Source organism: Lissotriton vulgaris, chromosome 10 (assembly GCF_964263255.1).
Source record: "Lissotriton vulgaris chromosome 10, aLisVul1.2, whole genome shotgun sequence".
Classification (NCBI taxonomy): Eukaryota; Metazoa; Chordata; class Amphibia; order Caudata; family Salamandridae; genus Lissotriton; species Lissotriton vulgaris.
Genome location: NC_141698.1, coordinates 118,277,364 through 118,297,443, shown reverse-complemented (window position 1 = coordinate 118,297,443; position 20,080 = coordinate 118,277,364). Strand labels below are relative to the sequence as shown.

Sequence of the window (20,080 nt, the reverse complement as noted above, 5' to 3'; positions counted from 1 at the left end):
CAAACCTCAGAGGCCAGTATGGTGTTGGGGAATGAAGGATTTTGGGGGAGGATAGAGACCCTGTTTTCTACTTTATTAGGGCCCATCAGCCTACAAATTACTACGATTGAAAAGAGGCTGAAAGTGATAGATGAACATGTAGCAAAACTGGGTATAGGGCCTAATTTAACAAATAAAACCAATTTAGGGGCAACCAGTGGAACTAAGGTCGATAACGTAGTTAACACAAAAACAGATGTCCGTAACAAAGCTCCTCCCCCAATACCAAGCACGAGTAAAACCTCCGTAAGTGCTCAACCCCCTGCCAAACGGGTGCCTGACCCTAATGCGGTTAAGGTAATTAGCTCAGAAGGTATGATTCCATCTACTGAAACAAGTAAAAGGTCACCCGCTGGGCAAGTTAATAAGGATGCCCAAAACCTCCCAGCAGATATGTTGGCCAAAACTTTGGTAACCAATATAAGACAGATCCCGGCCCGCATTAGTTTACCCCCAGAATGTGGGGCCTATGTAGCGGTCCTAGTCAATGTCCTAAAATTGAGTAAGGACAAAGATGAAAACCCTGCAAGCCACAAAAATAGAATTCTCCATTGGTTATGTAGAAATTGTAATTTTCCAATGGAAGAATCGAATGAGATCATTCTAAACACAAAGATTGGGTTGGGTGGGCCCTCTGAGAAAAAAGTTTTAGGGGGACTGTATAATTATAAACTTTAGATCCCCCCAATGGGCCCAGAAGACGCTTGCTAATGCCCCACTGCCTTCACCCTGGGAATTTAACACAACTCTGCTTCCTCTAGGTTATTTTTATAGGCATCTAATGGGCCCAAATTAAAATTTTAGGAATAATTCCTCATTGCGTTATCAGGACATTAATCCTAATTTTAGGAATAATCCTTTATCGTGCCACCAGGCTATATTCCCAATGTACCCACTGCCCAGTCTTGTTTTTCCACTCCTCCTCAGTACAATCTAAGAGAGAGACCTAATTTAAGGTTTAATTAAAATGTGCCCCGGAATGAGTTGAGGCACATATATAATATTCCAACATATAATCGATTCGAACAAGCCTTCTCAAAACCTGGAAGATCAAGATTGACTGGGGAATAAAAAAAAGTAACATCAAACCTCAGGAGGCAATTGATAAAGGGGTATATTCAGTATTCAGAAAAGTCAAAAAAGTTAGGGGGAACAACATTGTATGACCACATCCCCTCCCCTACACCTACACAAGAGGATGTAAACCCCAACGACTAAAGCCAAGCTGAGTATAGACAAAGGTGTTAAGACTAGGTTAGCTAGGCCCACCAGTAATTTTAAATTGACAATCCTTAGCTGGAATGTTGCTGGGCTAGAATCGAGATTGTCAGACCCGCAATGGGTAAAGTTATTGGATGGTAAAGATATTATAATGCTTCAGGAAACATGGGCCACAGAAAACTTACATATAGAGGGCTACCACTGCTTTAGTGTGGCAGCACCCAAACCTTACTTTGGCCGCGCAGTGGGTGGACTCCTCATTGGGATTAAGATATTGGCCGGTGGCACTATTAGAGATTTACCAACTGAGAATCCGAATGTACAGGTTCTCGAATTCAAGAGACACTTGGATTTATCTAATACATTTTTATAACAATGATTTTAATTCTGTTCCCAATAAGAATTTAATGGCGCATTACGTAACTTGGGATTAAATTCAGATATAGATGAGGAATCAGGGATTCTCATCGGGGGGGGGGGGGGGTGGGGGGGGGGGATTTCAATGCTAAAATTATAAAGAACCATCAGTTAAAGGAAAAAACTCAATTAGATCAAGCAGAACGAAGGGGCACTGAACTAGAAAACTTGTTAACTGAGCACATTCTTCGTAATGCCTTGGAAGCAGGTAATATATCTAGTGTTCATCATGCCCTCACATTTAGAGGCAGAGATTGTCTCTCAACCATTGATTTTATTTTTATGTCCCCCCACTTATTAGACTGTATAACAAAATCTACAGTATTGGAAACATCATTTGGAGACCATAATCCTCTTACAGTTACCCTACATCTAGGGCCAAGCCCTGTATATGCTAATTTAAATGGTGCAAGAGATATCACACCCTCGGGAGATGGCTTGAGATTAAAATGGAGGGGAGTTGATAGCGGGGCCATATTAGAAACTGTGAAAAAGGAACATTCCCACCTGATTAATTCCGGTCAATCCTATGACGGGAATTGCTTTAGGATAATTGCGGACTTTGGCAAATTAGGTTTTGTTATAAAAACTTGCTTATCAGTTCCGCTGCCAAAGAAAGATAAAGATCCAAGGTGGTTTGACCCCGCCTGCTCACTAGCAAACAGGGCACTGTGTAGGGCATTAACCACTAAACCCAGATGCACAGTAGAGGTTCAGGTGGCCAGGAAACACTATAAACTTGTAATCGCCGAACAGAAGGCTGTATTACTGATGGAGCAGTGGGAGTCACTGGTCGGAAGTGCAAGCCAGAAGAGCAGTGGCCCCTTCTGGACGGCCGTCAGGAAAATGCAAGACATGGGCAAACAATTAACTCTGATTAGCTGTAACATAACCAGCAGTGTCTGGGAGGCCCACTTCTCCCAAATATATGCCACACCAATTAAGGAGACAAAAAGTTTTGCGCCCGGTCGTCTGTGTGGTTTACAGATTGGTCTCCATGAGGTTGAAGTAGCCATCAGACAGAGCCTTGGCAACAAGGCTCCTGGTCCTGATGGACTCCCTATAGATGTTATTAAGTTCAGTCCGGATTTGTGGGCACCGATCCTTCTTAACGTTTTTAACAGTTTACCCTCAGTGCCTATGCCCAATACCTGGTCCACTAGTACGATAGTCCCAATCTTTAAAAAGGGCGATAGGTCAGATCCGGCCAACTACCGACCAATTTCACTCTTGGACAACACCCTAAAAATCCTGGGGCGAGTCCTTTATAATAGGGTGTTGGAGTGGACGGAAGACAGTGAATTATTGGACCCCTGTTGGATGGGATTTAGGAGCAAGGTGGGCATTGCTTTCTCTAGCTCGAACTAAAAAGGGTCAGTTTTCCGTGGAAAAATGTGATATGCCCATGTTGCGTTTTGGGCCGTTTCCGGTCGCAGGCACCAGGCCTACCGACACAAGTGATGTACGACTTATATCCGGAGACTTAGGAGAAATCAAAAGAGTAGAACAAATGTTATTACTAATTGTCTTTCTCTGCATTTGTGCCTTCCAAATGTAAGACCCTGTGTAAAAAAAAGTAATTTTTAAAAACGCCCTGTAATTCACATGCTGGTACCCACAAATTCAGAGATGTGCAGATCACCATTGCTTCTAAACTCCATATCTTGTGCCCATTTCAGAAATACATAGGTTTCCTTGATACCTGTTTTTCACTCTATATTTCACCAAATGAATGGATGTATCCACAATGACAAACCACAGAAAGGTGCAGCATGATTATTGGCTCTGGGTACCCCAGCTTCTAGGTCAACCTACAAGCCCTATATATCCCTACAACCAGAACGGTCAAGTGGGTATTTTGCTTTCGAAAATATGCCATAGCTACAAGTTGTTACAGGTGAAAATGAAGGAACAAAAGGCTTTTTTCAAATCAATTAAAACGTTTTAGTTCAACTGTTACTTTCTACAGGAAAACTTTAAATATACAAAAATGACCCCTTGCTCAATTCAGAATTAATTTGGTCTACTTTTCAGAAATGTACAGCTTTCAGGGATCCGTTTTTGGTTTCACAGCCATTTCTACCATTTGCTGGAAGGAGACTAAAAACACAAAAAATAGGACAAATAGGCAATGTCCCAGTGAAATGCCAAAACTGTCTGAAATATTGGTTGACAAAAGTCTGCTGGTTCCTGAATGCTGGAAAGATGCGGATTTTAGCACTGCACACCCTTTGTTGATAACCTATGCAGGGAGGGAAAAACAGACACTCATCTGCAGCACCTTTCTCCCCAAAATCGTACAGTTTAGCTGTATTTTTGCTAATTTCTTAGTCCCCTCCAAGGAAATCCACAAACCCTGGGTACCTTTAGAATCCTCAGGATGTTGGAAGAAAATTTGGTGTAGATACCTTATGTGGACAAAAGGTTATGGGGGCTAAGAGCGAATTACCCCAAACAAACAAGGCCTGGCAGTGAAAGGGTTAACAGTGTTGTCAGCTCACTTTATTTTCTTCCATATGACAGTTTCCAATCCTGCCACTGCCAAATCAATTAAGGACCAGTATTTCTGGAGCACAATTACAGAAAAGCCTAAAACAATTCAGAACTCTAGGTTCACTTAATGTGCTTTAAATCCTGCTTGTATTGCATTATTGGTAAAGCCACACAACAGGTTTGCACCCACCTCAAATCATTCTCATCAATGAAAGCAGAATTCAGCAAATTACAAAAGCCATAGAAAACTAGCATTCCGCTTTGCTCTAGATCAGGTGTCTCCAACCAGTCGATCACTCGCTACCAGTATCTCTCAGAAACCTTAAGAGTAGCTCACAGATGTGTTAATTTTTAACTAAGCACAGGGTGATATTTTCTTTACAAAGTTAAGGGAAGACTGTGTTTATCCTACATTAATATAATCAGTCTGCAGATAGCAGGGCTTGATAATGAGCAGTGCTCGGTCGGATATGGGACCCAGCCTTGGGCTGTCTGGGGGTTTGATGTTAAAAATTGAAGTATTTAACTCTTAAACAAAAGCCATTGTCAACAATATTGGATGGTAACAAAAGGATGTTTCTTAATGCTTTTAATTGGGATAACATTTAAATGAAGTTACTTTAGTGATTTCAAAGTTTCACATTTACAAACAGCAGGCCTCATGCTTCTAATGGGCAGCAGGCTCTGTGCCATATGTAGAACTGAAAAATTGAAGAACTTTGAAGTGCAGGACAATGTTAAATTTTTTAACATTTCGCTGAACATTTTTCTGAACTTTAAATTTCTCTCCATTTAAAAAAATGGTTCTAGGTTTGTGTTATACATGTAATGGTACCACATATTGAGAAGGTATGTCCTGTTCCACAAGTAAATACGATTCAGGCTCTCAGTTACTCGTACACATATATTCCATTCATATGCACACATGTTCATACATCCCCAAAGGCCACACAATCACCGACACACATGGCAGCCCTGTCATAGCGTAACTAGTCAAAGTATTTTTTCAGACCATAGTATCTGGCTCTATGAACATTTGCCTTAAAGTCCATAAAGCTGGGGGTGCCTTATGTAGCTTGCAAGGATTTTCACCGATCAGAAGTAGCTCTCACTACAAAATAGGTTGGAGGCCGAATCTAGATATTTGCAAAGCGTACTCTCATCCTCAAGGGTATCTGGTGCGTTGGTAGATATTGAGAGAATCGAAACCTAAGAGGAATGAAAACAATAAGGTTTAAAGCCATTATCAACAAGCATTTGCAATGCAATAGGTCTCACATTATTTAAAAGTTGGAGCTTCTGGCATTGTAAATGACACTGTTTTTTAATTATATTTATTGTTTGCAGAGGAGTGATAATTTGACATTTATGCAATTACACCACTGCAGGAGACAAAATCAGAAGAGCACATATGGAAGAACTACCTGATTATTATATGCACGCTAAACGAGAGCATTATGTTACAAGCAGCTAGCTAGGCAGGGTGCTGCGAAAGAGGCTTGATCTGCAATAGTCAGCCCACAGAGAGCTCTTGCACTCAAAACACCAGGCACACACATCACCATGTGAGACACAGCGGAAGCGGCCTTTCAGAGATGTGAGCATCTGCACCCATAGACATGAGACTTGTGTGACCCTTAGGAAGGAGGTTTGTCCTAGCGAAGCTTTGCTATAGTTTAGCTTAACCGAGGCCAACACAAAGAAAAATGTCCAAGCTTGACCCAAGTGGTTATCTAAAAGTTAGTCACCATAAGGATTCTGCATATAATGTAGCACTAATGGTTGACACACTTATGGGACCGAATGACATGCAGATCACTTTGCTATTAAAAGTCATAATTTGTGCATTACGGGGAAATACAAAATATACACTTATGCTGCATCTTTAAAATAAACAAAGCATTAGCAAAATTAAAAAAGCATTGGAACTGCAATAGGTCTCGCATTTGCTTGAGTTAGAGCTATTGCAATTGTAAATGGCAATGTGTTTTACCCATGCATAATGTGATGTGTAGTGGAATTATGTGTATTGAATTTGAATGAGTTGTGGAATAGTGTGGAGTAGAATTGTGTGTTGTTGTGGAGTGGATTTGTCTACTGGAAATATGTGGTATGGTGTGCAGTGGAATTATGTGGCTAGTAATTATGTGGTGTTCAGTGTATTGGAGGTGTGTGGAGTGGAATTTTGTGTTGTGGAGTAGAGCTATGTGAAATTTTATTTTGTGTTGTGGACCGTTATGTAGTGTAATACAATTATGTGGTTAAGCCACACAAGGATCTCTGGCCTGTCGATTTGAGAACCCATCTAACATACTATTCCTGCCAGGCAATTCAGGAATTGGCACAGTTAGTACAGTATGTGCAGTATAGTCTGCCCATGATTAGACCATCCCCATGCATCTGTATAAAACTTGGCAAACAGTGTTAGGATCTCAAGCTATTTTCTCACTAAACCACTCCATCCTTGAGGTAATTACCACGGTCAAGCCATCCATCAATTGATGAACCTTGCGCTTTGTTCTATCACTAAATTACTTGTTCTGGAAAAAGAGTTTGAAAAACTGTGCTGTCACATCAGCAACTTTTTCTGAAAAATCCGCGTTTAGCCACAGCTATCTTACTGCAACCACCCTTGTAGCCTTTTGGGACGACACTTTAAGGATGATGAACAAAGAGGGGCTACTTGGTGGTTATGCTTAACTTGTCTGAGACATTCAACATCGGGATCATGGTATCTTGTTAAACAGGCGTTGCATGTGCTATCAGTAGATCATTTCACCTTACAATTGTTTAGCCCTCTGACCGGTTCCACAAAACTTTCATAGATCAGCACACCTCTAAGGAAATGGCTTCAACATGCGAGGTCTCTTAAGGATCTCTACTACCACCAATTATTTTTTAACATTTACCATGCCAAACCATTTGGCACCTTTGCCAAAAAGCCTCTTTGCATTCAATAATACACCACTGACACACATGTGTATATAGGTACTCTGTCTTGTGCACCCTTTAAACCCTTCAATTGGTTCTCACTAGGATTGAGGAGTGGGTGGCCAATAACAGCCTTCATTCATCTCAATCTGGATGTTAAAGCTCAAAATCGTTGGATGCAACTAGAGAATCATATTTGATCTCTCTATTCCAGACATGTTTGGTCATAAACTAGCTGTAACTATAAACGTTTTTTTAAAACCTATCTTTTTACTGCTGATCCATCACTTAAAACTCAGGTGAGCATGGTAATCATCTGCTTATTACACTTCATCCAGAAACTGAGATCCATCCCCCACAGTTCTCCCTGGGACAGGCATTCAAAGTTGTAGGCACCACCACCAACTAATGGTTTGAATACTCTAACTGGTCATACAAAAGAAATCCCATCATATAAAATTTTAGCCAGCAAATGTCACAGAATGATTAAGAGTGTCTCGTTAATGGACTCTCTATTAGGAGCACATTACACATACCAGGTAATTTCACTGGCTGTGGGAGAGAATACTGCTCAAATTTAAGGTATCATGTTAGGTGCTTGACCAACCTGCCAACAAAGTACCCCAAAGACAAAATCCATCATCATGCTCCAACAAGAGATCTGTGAAGCAGTGATCTCGATCTTCTGACAATTCCTCAAATTCAACTGCTCTCCTAAGGCGATACGAGCATTTTTTTCTCTCATAAATACCCGGTTTCTGGAACTCATTCTATCACACACACTCTCGCTCTGCCATTTAATGAGTTAAAAAATAAATCTCAGTAAACAGCTGACTTTTTAGACCCGCTGCAAGACACTTCGTTCCAAAGGCAGTGTGTGTGCTAAAAATGCATTGGTTTTAGTTCGAGACGCAAAGAATTAAGATTCTTCCGAACTAAGAGAGCACCTATAAAATATGAATATTAACACTAAGGAAAATTCCCACTTCTTCAATGCCGGAATAAAGCAAACAGGTAGGAAGAGAACAGTTAGCTTCCGCAAAGTCAGAAGCAGTTGTAAATACCAAACGCAACATTTTAGTGACCATATATTTATTTGAGCTAGAAACAATGTTTTTCTTGAAATCTGCAAATTAGATATTGGATCTTGCAGAACTTCCATAATTACACAGGAAATGCTACAGCATCACACAATTCCAGTAGCCCACACCATACTGCAAACTAGAACCAGTTAGTACTGTATTAGATCTAGTAAGCGCTATACAAATGCAATTACAAGCTATACAAATGCAATTACAATACAATAAAATATCTGCAGCGCCACCCAGTTGTAAAGTTAGTGAATAAAGCATATAGCTTTTTGTTTGAAGCAAGTTCTATTCTCACCAGAACAAAAAACAAAAACAAAAACTGGTTTAGTTTAATGCCTTACTGGGTAGCTTTCAACCAGATATTTTGCATTACAATATCAATCACTCTTTTGAGTATTACATTTTGTATTTCTGTGACTACTATTATGCACTTTGGTAGAAGCTGCACCTCATAACTGAGCCTATAGGATAAAAGAAAGGGTGAATGTACTCACCGTTTCCTCTGTGACCATTGAAATTATTCAACTGTATCACCTCCTCATTTCCACCAGCTTCAGCCATTTTCAACCGCATTCATGCATGTATGCGTTTATCGGTTAGCAACAACAGAAAACTAATGAATGCAGTTTCAAAAAATCCTGAAAATAAAAGCAAGAATGTTAATTGAAAACTAGTCTAGGATCATGCTCTCAGACCAAACACAAAAGTTTAAATTCAAGGTTGAATTTCAAAGCTAACTTTGTTTAGAATCTCTAAAGCGTATGTTAGATACAGCATGTGCGTTATTCTGTAATACAACCCAACACCCAGTATGCAACACAATACAAAAAATGTTCGATGCAATATACTTGGTATTCATATCAATGACCAGCAAGCATTTGGACATGTATCAGGTTATCAGTCACCATTTTCACCTTTTTGCCAATCACAAGATCCAATCACCACTTTCATTTCAATACATCAAGATACTATGCAACACTGAAATCAGAAAGACACTTGTACTTTGAAGCTGCCTTTTAATGGGCATTCTGGAATATTTACACCCCTGTTCAAAGTACTCAACTTCAAAAATACAGGGTCAATTGATTAACTCACTTCTAATTTGCGACAGGAGAGTATATGATATGCAAGATATCTGAAGGTTGAAATTTGTTAACGTGAATTGTCATTGGTCTGAAATATCGAACTGCCTAAGAATGGGTAAAGTTATGCATTAGGTGGTTGGCTGTTGCCTTACAACTGTACTGCCGTTTTATTCTTAATCAAATAAGCTTAAGAGGCCCCCTGATATACTGTAGGCAGGGGACCAGGGGAGAGTACCCTGAAACAATCAACAAAAGAAAATCCCCCCCGACACTGATGGCTTGAAAACAAAATGTCTCGCTACTCAATGGGACAAACTTTCCCACAAACAGACCAAACCACCCTAATAATTAAGCTAATATGCATAAGTAGATAAATCAACTGCTGTGGCCAATAGAAATGTTTGTTACACGTCTTTGGATTTAAATATTAAAATGTAATACATACATGTTTAAAGAAAAACGTCAATAGATGTGCTCTAGTAACTTTCTTTGCTGTCACTTCCAGCTCCTCCTTTTAGCATCAGATAAGCTGGTAGTACACAATAACACACTGTACAATAAGCACACAATAAGACAATACAAATGTCTCGTCTGGTCAGATATTGTCTAAGCAAGTTAATGCACACCCCTTATAATCGTAGCGCAGACATCTTATCCCAAACTCCACCCTCATTCTTTCCCCCACCTTCATTACTCCAAATAATGACTGCCATCCCACTGTAATTTAGTTTGATGGAGCCCTGCGGTACATTCAACAAGATCCTAAAGAACCTCCTCTTAAGCCATAATCACCCCCAATATTTGCACCTGGATAGGCACAGAGTGCACCAGTAGCATAGTGATCTGCCTCTGGAACTGTAGAGTTAATGTATTCTCTGCAAATTGAGTTAATACGTACGATTTTGTACTGTTGTACTCACACTAACATCATGGTTTTCTGTATACGGTCATCTTTTCAACTTCTGCGTACACATCTTGTCAAGTTGCTCTCAGCAACTAAGTATAAAATAAACACTGTCTGGTGTTATGGCCCAGCGATAGGTGCATGTAGAGTACACTTATAAACTCAAGACGAATAACATTTTAAATTAACACACATCCACACACAAAAAAACGTTTTACTTAGGTTTTCATTGTTTTACCAGGTATGAAACACTTAATGGTGAAAAAATAAACTAGATTCTGCCACTTGAGACACCCTCTCAATGAGCCTTTTAGGATATCATGATAGGCTTAAATGCTCCACCATGGAACTCCGGATATCTTTATGGCTTGTGCAGCCTTTGGCGTTACGATCACACTATGTGCACGGGACATAATGCTTGACCAGAACAAACATGGAATTTTATACATGTAAATACTCTTCCCAGTTTCTTGAAATCATAGTTTGGAAAGAACAGAACGTTTAAACCTATTTCGAATACTTTTCTATTCTGTCTGATGATACTGCTCTTCCAGAGTGGATATTTCCTTCTCTATTCTTTCAAGATGTCTCAAATAAATTCTACAATCTTCTTCCAAAGATAATTTAGGCTCTCACATCCATCAAAGGTTCATTTACCACGCAAGAATAATTAACATTCCTTCCACTCTCTACCTGGCATGACAGAATATCCACAACGGGGACTGAAAGTGTAAAATATTTTCATACTCCCGTTTATCACAAGCTTTCCAAATATTAAAGCATGTGCTAAATATGTAACTGGGAAAACATTTACAATCCAGCAATTTAACATTAAAATATGGTGTCGACTTCAGAGTTGGAGGGAGAATGGGTGAACACTTGTGCTTCTTTTAGGTGGAGCAGGGGCAGCCCATGTGCTGCTCTGCGAGGCATGCTGCATTCAGGTAGGAACTTGAAGCTCCGACTATACTTTGCACTGGCTTGGGTCATTGTCAACTGTAAGCGTTCATTGGTCAATAGACTTAGTAGTCCCCCCTTCTCTCATTTTTTAACCTCCCATGGCGACACCCCCCGTTGTGTGTTACTCAGTAGGCTTTGATTACAGCCTCCAAGCACTATTTTCTCAATTAGTTTTGTCCTGCACGCTCTCTCCAAAAGATTTTTTTTAATTTGAATAGCACAAACACATTTGCAATGCAATAGGTCTCGCATGTATGAGGGTTTAAGTATTAGCATTGTAAATAACAATGCCTTGTATCTATTTTAAAAACACATAAATAAAAGGCATGGTCATTTAAAATGCTAATAGCTCAAATTTTCATAAATATAAGACCTATTGCATTGCAAATGCTAGTTTCAATTTTGAGCGTGGAACACCTCATTGACCCAAGATGAACTGACACACCCATAATACAGTTTTAAATTATCACCAACATCAGCTTGGAGCTAATGCCACAAGAAAGTCAGACAAAGGGTATGAACTAGGTGTATTTCACACCAGTGCAGCGTAGAATAGCAAAAAGCAGTTTCTGCCTCATCAAATTCAAGAGATAGCCAGCAATCGTAGAAGGCCACACCCTCGGCCCCCAAATTGATTGGAGCCATTTTATGAAAGACTCAATGATGATTATTGTAGGTACTGGTAATGAACTACAAGAAAACCAATACCAATGGGTGAGAGTCTCCAGACTAACAATGATATTTCTATAGGACTGTATCTGTAATGTGTATTCACAATATGCAATAAGTGGGTCATTTAATATAAGAAGCCATTGAGTACAGCATTATGTTAGAAAACATGACTAAGCAGGCACTCTGGATACTGACATGACGTAGAACTCTGCTTTTTATATCATATAGATAGCTGGATCAAGTCACTTTTTTGGGGGGTGGTGGGTGGGGGCATTAGATTTTTCTGCTAACAGAGAATGTCGCTGTTAGGCCAGAGAGTCGGCCATTAGCAGTTAAAGATTTGTTATTTTAACAACAACAATCAAGAACAAGAAAAATAGGCCCAAAGGCATTATATTGAGGGAATGTAGTACACCCTGACTTAACAAGGACCTTGCAACTGCATCATTTGGGGTGTGTCTCTTGATGGTCCTGAAGGCTATGGTGGCTTCAGGGGTTTTCTATAGATTATTCCATGGGCCACTTGCAATACATAACTGGAGGCCACGGAATTGGGGCGGGGTGTCATTTTTTGATTAAGTAAGATTAGAAATTGTATGACCAGAAGGTAAAGAAATCCAAGAAACCTGGATCACAGATGAAGTTGGCACTCACAATTTCAATGCATTCATTTGGTCTGTAATTAATGTTGAACAAGGATTGTCTAACAATGGTATTGCAGACCTACTTAAGACCACTAAAGAGATCTTACACTTTCAAAGATAATCTCATTACAAATGCTAAATTTGACTATGACTATGTTAAACGGTTGGTGGTGCCTCTTGCATAGGAAATATTGTTGATTAATATTTATGTATCACCAGTAAATAGTACGGAACTAGAAGAGCTGAATAAGTTTGTTCTCCCAGATAACTTTATTCTGTTACAGATTATGTAGATTTTAACACAAAACTTATTGGTCATGCTGGTTGCTCAAATATACTGGCGTGTTTGGACTAAAGATAAGTCTAGGATGGTGGGTAAATTAGGTCAAAAACTAATTTTACCGACAGTGAACAGGACAGAAAGTGATGTCAGGAGGGCCTACCTTTAGCTTTCAGACTTCTCAGATGGTTATGATTATGTTTTGGTTATACTGAAGATCTCTCTTTAAGAGAGAGGGAGAATTGGGAAGCGATCTCTACCACAAGAATTATCACTGCATGTAACCCAAGCCATATTCTTGATTCACAACATATCTTTTTTTTAAAAGGCATGCTAAAGTATGTCAGACAGAAGACCTCTTTTACGTAAGATGATGATGTGTGTTGATTACAGTCAAGCTTGATATAGTGAGTAGTACGAAAGAATGTTAGTAAACTTAGATTATACAGCTAGGACAATCGCTTGTGCTCGGATGAAATGTGGAGGAAAACGGAAGGGACATCTTGTATGAAGGATATTATTACAGCTTCAAGATAGCAGAATACAAATTCATGTGAAGTTTGAGCCGGAAAAGTCAAGCACCGGCTCAAATCGAAACATTACAAAATATAAATACATTTCAGACTCGCAAAGGGCAAAGCTGCATACTTTGAGATCTGAAAAATTGTAATGGTGTGAAATGGGCTCAACATGGTAGAAAAATCTGAGTCAAAGGAGACTCAGTTGAGAAGCCAAATGACATACATACTCTAGTATCTTATGAGTGGGGGATAGGGTCTACAATAAACAGTGGGACATCTTAGAGAGATTATTTGATCAAGTCATGCAAACAGCAGAGGGAGAAACACTTGCCAATATGACGCCCTTCTTGAAGACAAATACTGTGTCTGCAGACACCTTAAAAGCACAGTGCTCTTATTGCAAATCAAATAGTTTTGCTTAAGGATTTTAACATTTGTAACTAATCTCTGCTTCTACTAGTCAGATGGTATTTGAAGCACTAGTGGGAGGATATTTGACCTCATTTATAAGAATATTGAAAAAGGATATCGCCCAATAAGTGCTTGGCTTACAACCTTCCCACACGCAACAGGAAAGCTCTAACAAGGTACATCTTGAAGTCTCTAAAAGCTTGAGAAATCAAAACGTATAACTGGCTTAGATAAAGAGCAATTGACTACTATCAATTGCATGGCATTAGCAATGTATGTGATACAAAATTGCAGTGCCTGAAAGCTAGACTATTGCAATGTTTATGGAATTATCCACTTACTTTAGTAAGAGAAGAGAACGGAGGATGTGGTGGTAGGTGATGGACGCCAATGACTTTAGTTACTGGTGGAACTTCATAAGGATGCCTTGTTTAGCATACAGATCAAAAGGTAACCCGATGAGGACTGGTACTTGTGCTAATTTTTCTAGTTACATCACCCTTTAAATATCATTAGGACATCCCAACTCCCAATGCCTTTGCCAACAAGCTGGTGCAAGATGTCTTGCTATGTCAAGGACAAAATTATGATTTGGGCTCCGAAGCGTCATGCTCCATCTAGACATGAATGGTTTGACTTTCAATTTGATCGAATTTGCACAAAACCAAGGCAGCAATGCATTAAATTTAAGAACAAAGTCAATCATTAATACCTTCATATATAGAAGATGAATGTTACTAACGTATACTTTTATAAGAGTCTATTTGACCCATTACAAACCTGTCAATTGAAAATGAAGAGGTGAGGGACTGAGTCACGGAAAAGAACTACAGCTATGGAGCAGTACTGCAAATTTATTACTTGCTAAGTAGTGTATAGCTATATATCACTGAAAAAACCATAGCTTTCACACCAGTTATAGTTAGCTGGAAATTTTACTGACATAAAACCATTGAAATTCCCACGTTATAGTTAGTTGGACTCACTATAACTTGCGCGCCTGCAATGCACTGCTGATGACGTCACATATTACATCACTCATGACATGGTCAGTGACATCACTGATGACACCATCCAGGGAATGTGTGTCTTTCTGAAAAATCAATATGTTTTATATTTTAGTTTCTATTTTTGAATATGTGTTTCAAGGGTTACATTACACTGAAGGAGGTCTGTCACTCGGTCACAAGGATGGCGTCACGTTTTTTTAATTCTTTTTTGTTGTTTTATATTTTTTAGTATCAGTATGAATGTCTGTATGGTTTGGTGGGGGTATTACTTAGCACATAGATGCATCAATGACTGACTCACTGTTTGTATGTGTTTTGAAGACAGCATATGTCCAGGACTGTATGGGTGGATGAGTGTGTATATGTGTGTGTTAGTGAGTGAATGACTGTCTCTCTAGTGTCTTAATGAGTAACGACATATGTTTTAATCTAGTATATGTGAGTATTGATGTATATAAGTGAGTATATGTGAGAGTGAGAGATTGTAAGAGTTCCTGTTTAAATAAGTATGTAATTCTATAAGTGATTGTTTAAGAGAGTAAGTATGTGTAAGTTTCCTTAGAAGTAAGGTGGTAGTGTGTGTATAGCTGTATATGCAAATAAATGGATGATCAATAGTTAATTTGTATGTGTGAGAGTAACTTTTGGATGACTGTGTGTAACAGGATGTATAGGTGTTTCACTACATATGATGAGTGAATATATGTATGAGTGACTATATAGAACTGTTGGTGAATGAGTGGATGTGTATATAGAAGGTGGTATTACTGAATTGGTTTATGAAACTGGTATGGGCATCTCTATTTTTTTGAAAATTGTAGTTTCTATTTTTGAATATGTGTTTCAAGGGTTACATTACACTGAAAGGAGGTCTGTCACTGTCACAAGGATGGTGTCATCAGTGATGTCACGAGTGATGTCACTGACCATGACATGAGTGATGTAATATGTGACGTCATCAGCAGTTCATTGCAGGCGCGCAAGTTATAGTGAGTCCAACTAACTAGAACGTGGGAATTTCAATGGTTTTAGGTCAGTAAATTTCCAGCTAACTATAACTGGTGTGAAACCTATGATTTTTTCAGTGAATTTAATAGGTGTTTTAAATGCTAATCCCCAACTATAACTAGTGTGAAACCTATGGTTTTTTCAGTGAATTTCAAAGGTTTTTTAAATGCTAATTCCCAACTATAACCTGTGTGAAACCTATGTTTTTTTCTGTGAATTTCAAAGGTTTTTTAAATGCCAATTCCTAACTATAACGTGTGTGAAACCTATGTTTTTTTCAGTGAATCTCATAGGTTTTTTAATAGCAAATTGTTGGGCTACATCTGGCTGATATTTGGGCTACATTTGGTTTTTTTTTGTCTCTGGTGGCCATCTGTGGGCTACATTGGGCTACATTTGGTTTCCAACATATATATAGCCCAATATATATTTTTTCAAAGTTAATTTTCGTAAAAACCACTGGAGCATATATCTTGAGACATAGCAAAGGCACATCGGGGTACCAGTCCCTACAATTTTGCCAAGTTTGGTGGAAATCCATTCGGCCGTTCGGGCTAAAAGTGAGTTTGACCGCCCTATGGAAATTAACATGGGGAAAACACGTTTTGGGACCCCCCTTTTATCTCGGCCCCCGCTTGACGAATCCCCCCCACATTTTCAGGGAAGGAGCGGAGCGGGCCACGAACTTTGAGAAATTCGCGAAGATTCGTCCACCAGCGCCAAAGTTATTCCCAATAGAATGTTGCGGATTTTCTATGGAAAGTAGATCCTAACTAAACTACCTACTGGCGACCGCCAGTAGGTAATATATTATAGAGAGAGACACACACACACACACACACACAGAATCTCGGATTACAAACGTAGTAAGAATGGACAAGCAAGGAGGGGCGTGGCCTGCGGAGGTGCGAAATGGCCGCAAGATGAGCGAGCTCCGTCGGCAGAGAATCAATCCTACATAGAACTGGGTGCCTGGAGAGCTGTTGCAGTGCTAAACACATTCCCAAGACTAGCCCGGAAAGCAGAGAATAAAGTGAGCCAAAGTGTGCCCCTGCAATCGGATCGGAGTACGAGTGGTGAGCCCTTGCGGAGGAGAGCCCAGCTATGCACATCGGAGCCGCTGGTGTGTGGGCCCGCTGCACGAGTAATTGAGCCATTGGTGCTCCATGCAGGGATGGCCGCGCGTGAGGCATTTGGCCAACTCCGCGATCGGGAGCCGGTGAAGGGCACCAGAGTAAAGAAGCTGAGGTGCCGGCTAGCTAAATAGCATTGGGCTACGCTGCCTTGGCGTCAACAGGGAGGCGCAAGCTCGAAGGAACAGATATAAGGTGCGGATGGGAGCAGCACTGACCCAGAGTCTGTGGGTGTCCTGCTGGCTTCCCGAGCCGTAGTTGAGGGTTGGAGAGGCAGCGCTGAGACCCCAGGCCGCTCGAGGCACAAGCAGGGCTATTGTTGGAAGTGTACAAAAGGCAGGCCACCTGGCTGGGTGGATCGGAGCTGGGCGCAAGACCAGAGCGCCATTTAGTGTTCCTGCGGCAACCATCCGCATCTACATCTACAGCGAGCGCTAAAGACATGTGAGGGGGACTGCTCTGTGTGCCCGAAGTGACAGGCAGCTTTGTCTTGACACTTCCAGGTCCTGGGTATTGTCAACATGCACCATAGGGCAAGCGCAGGAGTGCAGGGCATGGAGGTGGGCCAATACACAGTGATGCACTTTATTTTGTGGGGCCCAGTGGGTGTGTTCTGCTCGCTGGGGCTCTTACTATCTGGTGTCCATGCCTGGTACAGCATAGGATCTAGAGGCTTTCGATTCGGGCGGATGCATTGGGCTGGCGGGGGCCTGCCAGCTATATCCCATAAACGGCCCTGTGTAGCCTCTGTTGACTGTTGGTTCCCTTCATGTTTATGGTGTGAAGGAAGACGTGTCATTGGCGCAACAGATTAGAGGCTGACCTGGTGCACGTGGACTGCCTGCACTGCGTCCAGCCTGAACGCTTTGCGGGAGACACTTGCGACGCAAGGGGCGAGCAATGGGCAAACAGGACCCAAAGCAGCCAAAGCTGACCTTCGACCATAGGAGAACCACGAGACTCATGGAGTCCGATCCAGAGATCAGCGCAGAGAGGCCGCCAGAGTCACAGACGGAAGACCAAGGGGGAGGATCTGCACACCTTAATGCTGGAGAGGAGATGTATCATTCGGAACATTAAAATCAAGCTGGATACGCTGACTACCCAACTGGACGCTGTTAAAACTCAGGTGGGATCGCACAAGACCAGTCTCGATGTACTTGAAAACCGAGCCTCAGACTTCCACGAGTTCCAAGTTGAGACCATGGAACAGCTAACACATATGGACAAAGGACAAAGTGTTGGGCATCATTGGCGCCAAGAACGAGGATCTAGAGTCTTGGTCCCACCGCAAAAATCTGCGAAATACAACCTATCGGAGACGCCAGCCATCACCAAGATGGAGACCTACATGGCAGATTTGCTCCGAGAGCGCTTTGATCTCAACCTATCTGCGGTATTCGTGGTGGAGCAAGCTCTCCGTGCCTTGGGTCCCAAACCCCCGGTCGGAGCTCCACCCAGACCCATCCTGGCCAGGATCTTGAACTACCAGGACCTTGATCTTATCCAGACACTGGCCCGAGAGAAGGGGACTATCACACACAAAGGTAATAATCTCATTCTACCCAGACTTCACGCCCGCTGTGCAGTCTGCGAGGTGTGAGTTTCTACCTGCTAAAGAAATCCTGCTGAAGCCACAGATTCCCTATTCGCTACTATACCCCGCTAAGCTCAAAGTCACTCACAATGGAACTGCACATTTCTTCACAGATGCAAAGTCCGCCTTATAATTTGCTAAAAAAATTGGTGGGAAGAAGTCCAAACAAGGTCCCCACTCTGCAGACTCCACCAAGGCCCAGCTGAGTGACAATGACTGATGAGGTTCCAGTTCAGATAAGTCGCTTGCCGGAGTTGCTACGTACTGCGATGGGTTGGGGCCCGCGAGGCTTTTATTGTGTTTTATTTTAATTTTATTTTTTTTAACCAATTTGTGTTCCAGTTCTATCTGATACAGGGGTTTGGTGTCACTTAAAATGCTTACGAGCCAGGAATGGCCGGTTACGCAGTGCCCTGAGTTGGGCTGGGGCCTACAAGTTACTTACTGTTTTGGGCTTCACGGCTCGGCTATGCTCCCGAACTGCTTGTTACGGTGTGTTGGTATCATTTAAACTTCTTGTGAGACAGGCACGGCTCTCTGCATTTCTCTTGGCCACCTGTGACTGCAGGAGTGTACGCTGGTGGTACTTCGCCCCTATGGGAGAGCTCCTATTGCTGTTTTCTACTTTAGGATGTTTAGGACGGGTCTCCTACAACCTGATTGGGGGGTTGGAGTGGGGGGGGGGGGGTTGATGTTATGTTTTTAGTCAGAACATTGCTATACAGTTTAGCTAACTGCAACTGGGTACCACCGGCCATGGTAATAGGTTTCGTTCCTGCTGTAATTTTACACAATATTCTGTTCACCACCATATGACCAGTTTAGATTTTTTAACATGGAACATCTGAGGGCTGAATGATGGCAGGAAATCCAGGCTTGTCCACTCATATTTGCTAAGACAGCACATAGATATATGCATGTTGCAGTAAACACACCTAAATGTTACACCCTCTCCCAGGCTGAAGCACAGTAGATGGGGCTCAGTGTACTCATCCATTCTAGGGGGTGGCCATTTTGGTCAGCCGTGGTCTGGACTGGAAGGAAAGTGAATAACAAGTTGACTCAGAGGGTAGATTAATCATAATACTGGGTACTCTAGGCAGGATCCTGGTTGTGATAGTTGCAGTATATGGCCCTAATGTTGTTTCTCCTGGCTTTTTTCAAGATATATGAGCCAAAGTGTAAGCGACAAATTGCGACACCATTATCTGGGAGGAGACTTTAATAAAATACTAAAAGACGATTTGGATCGGGAAGGGCTATCTCGATCATTCCACTCCTCAGTTAGCGCAGCATTGAATGCCATTTTAGACAGCAATGTTAGAATTAAAATAACAAGCATGAACATTACCTTCGCCATCTTGTCTGGCGAAAGTTATTTCGTTAACATAAGCCGCAGTTATTTTGATCAACCGCAGCCATTTTGTATTCTGATGGTCACCTTTTTCTCACCCTGCCCTCACTAGCACCCATCTGACCCTCTGACCAAACCTGGTATGTGTGATGAGGCCATAACTAACAGGAATGCCTTTGATGGTATCTTCAAAGAGACATTCTATTGCCACAACAACCCTTAGCGCCCTTTGGCTAAACCTCCACCTCTTCCTGTCCTCGATAAGTATAGAACTTATGAACTTTTGCATTCTTCTCCCCTCATCACACT

At 41.2% G+C, this 20,080-nt stretch overlaps 1 protein-coding gene across 7 annotated transcripts in view; it reads right to left on the bottom strand.

The window, feature by feature from the left end:
* Positions 1 to 20,080, bottom strand: part of RNF216 (ring finger protein 216) — a 776,933-nt gene that overhangs the window by 734,507 nt on the left and 22,346 nt on the right. For 3 of the 7 annotated variants that reach the window (XM_086940657.1, XM_086940660.1, XM_086940661.1), the window contains one exon: positions 8,687 to 8,830. In XM_086940657.1, coding sequence (XP_086796783.1) covers positions 8,687 to 8,765 — 79 coding nt within the window. In that variant the 5' untranslated portion in view covers positions 8,766 to 8,830. Of the gene's footprint in view, positions 1 to 5,182; positions 5,350 to 8,686; positions 8,831 to 10,175; positions 10,274 to 20,080 lie in introns of those variants that run through there. The other 4 variants (XM_086940658.1, XM_086940662.1, XM_086940659.1 and 1 more) reach the window with 3 other exon arrangements.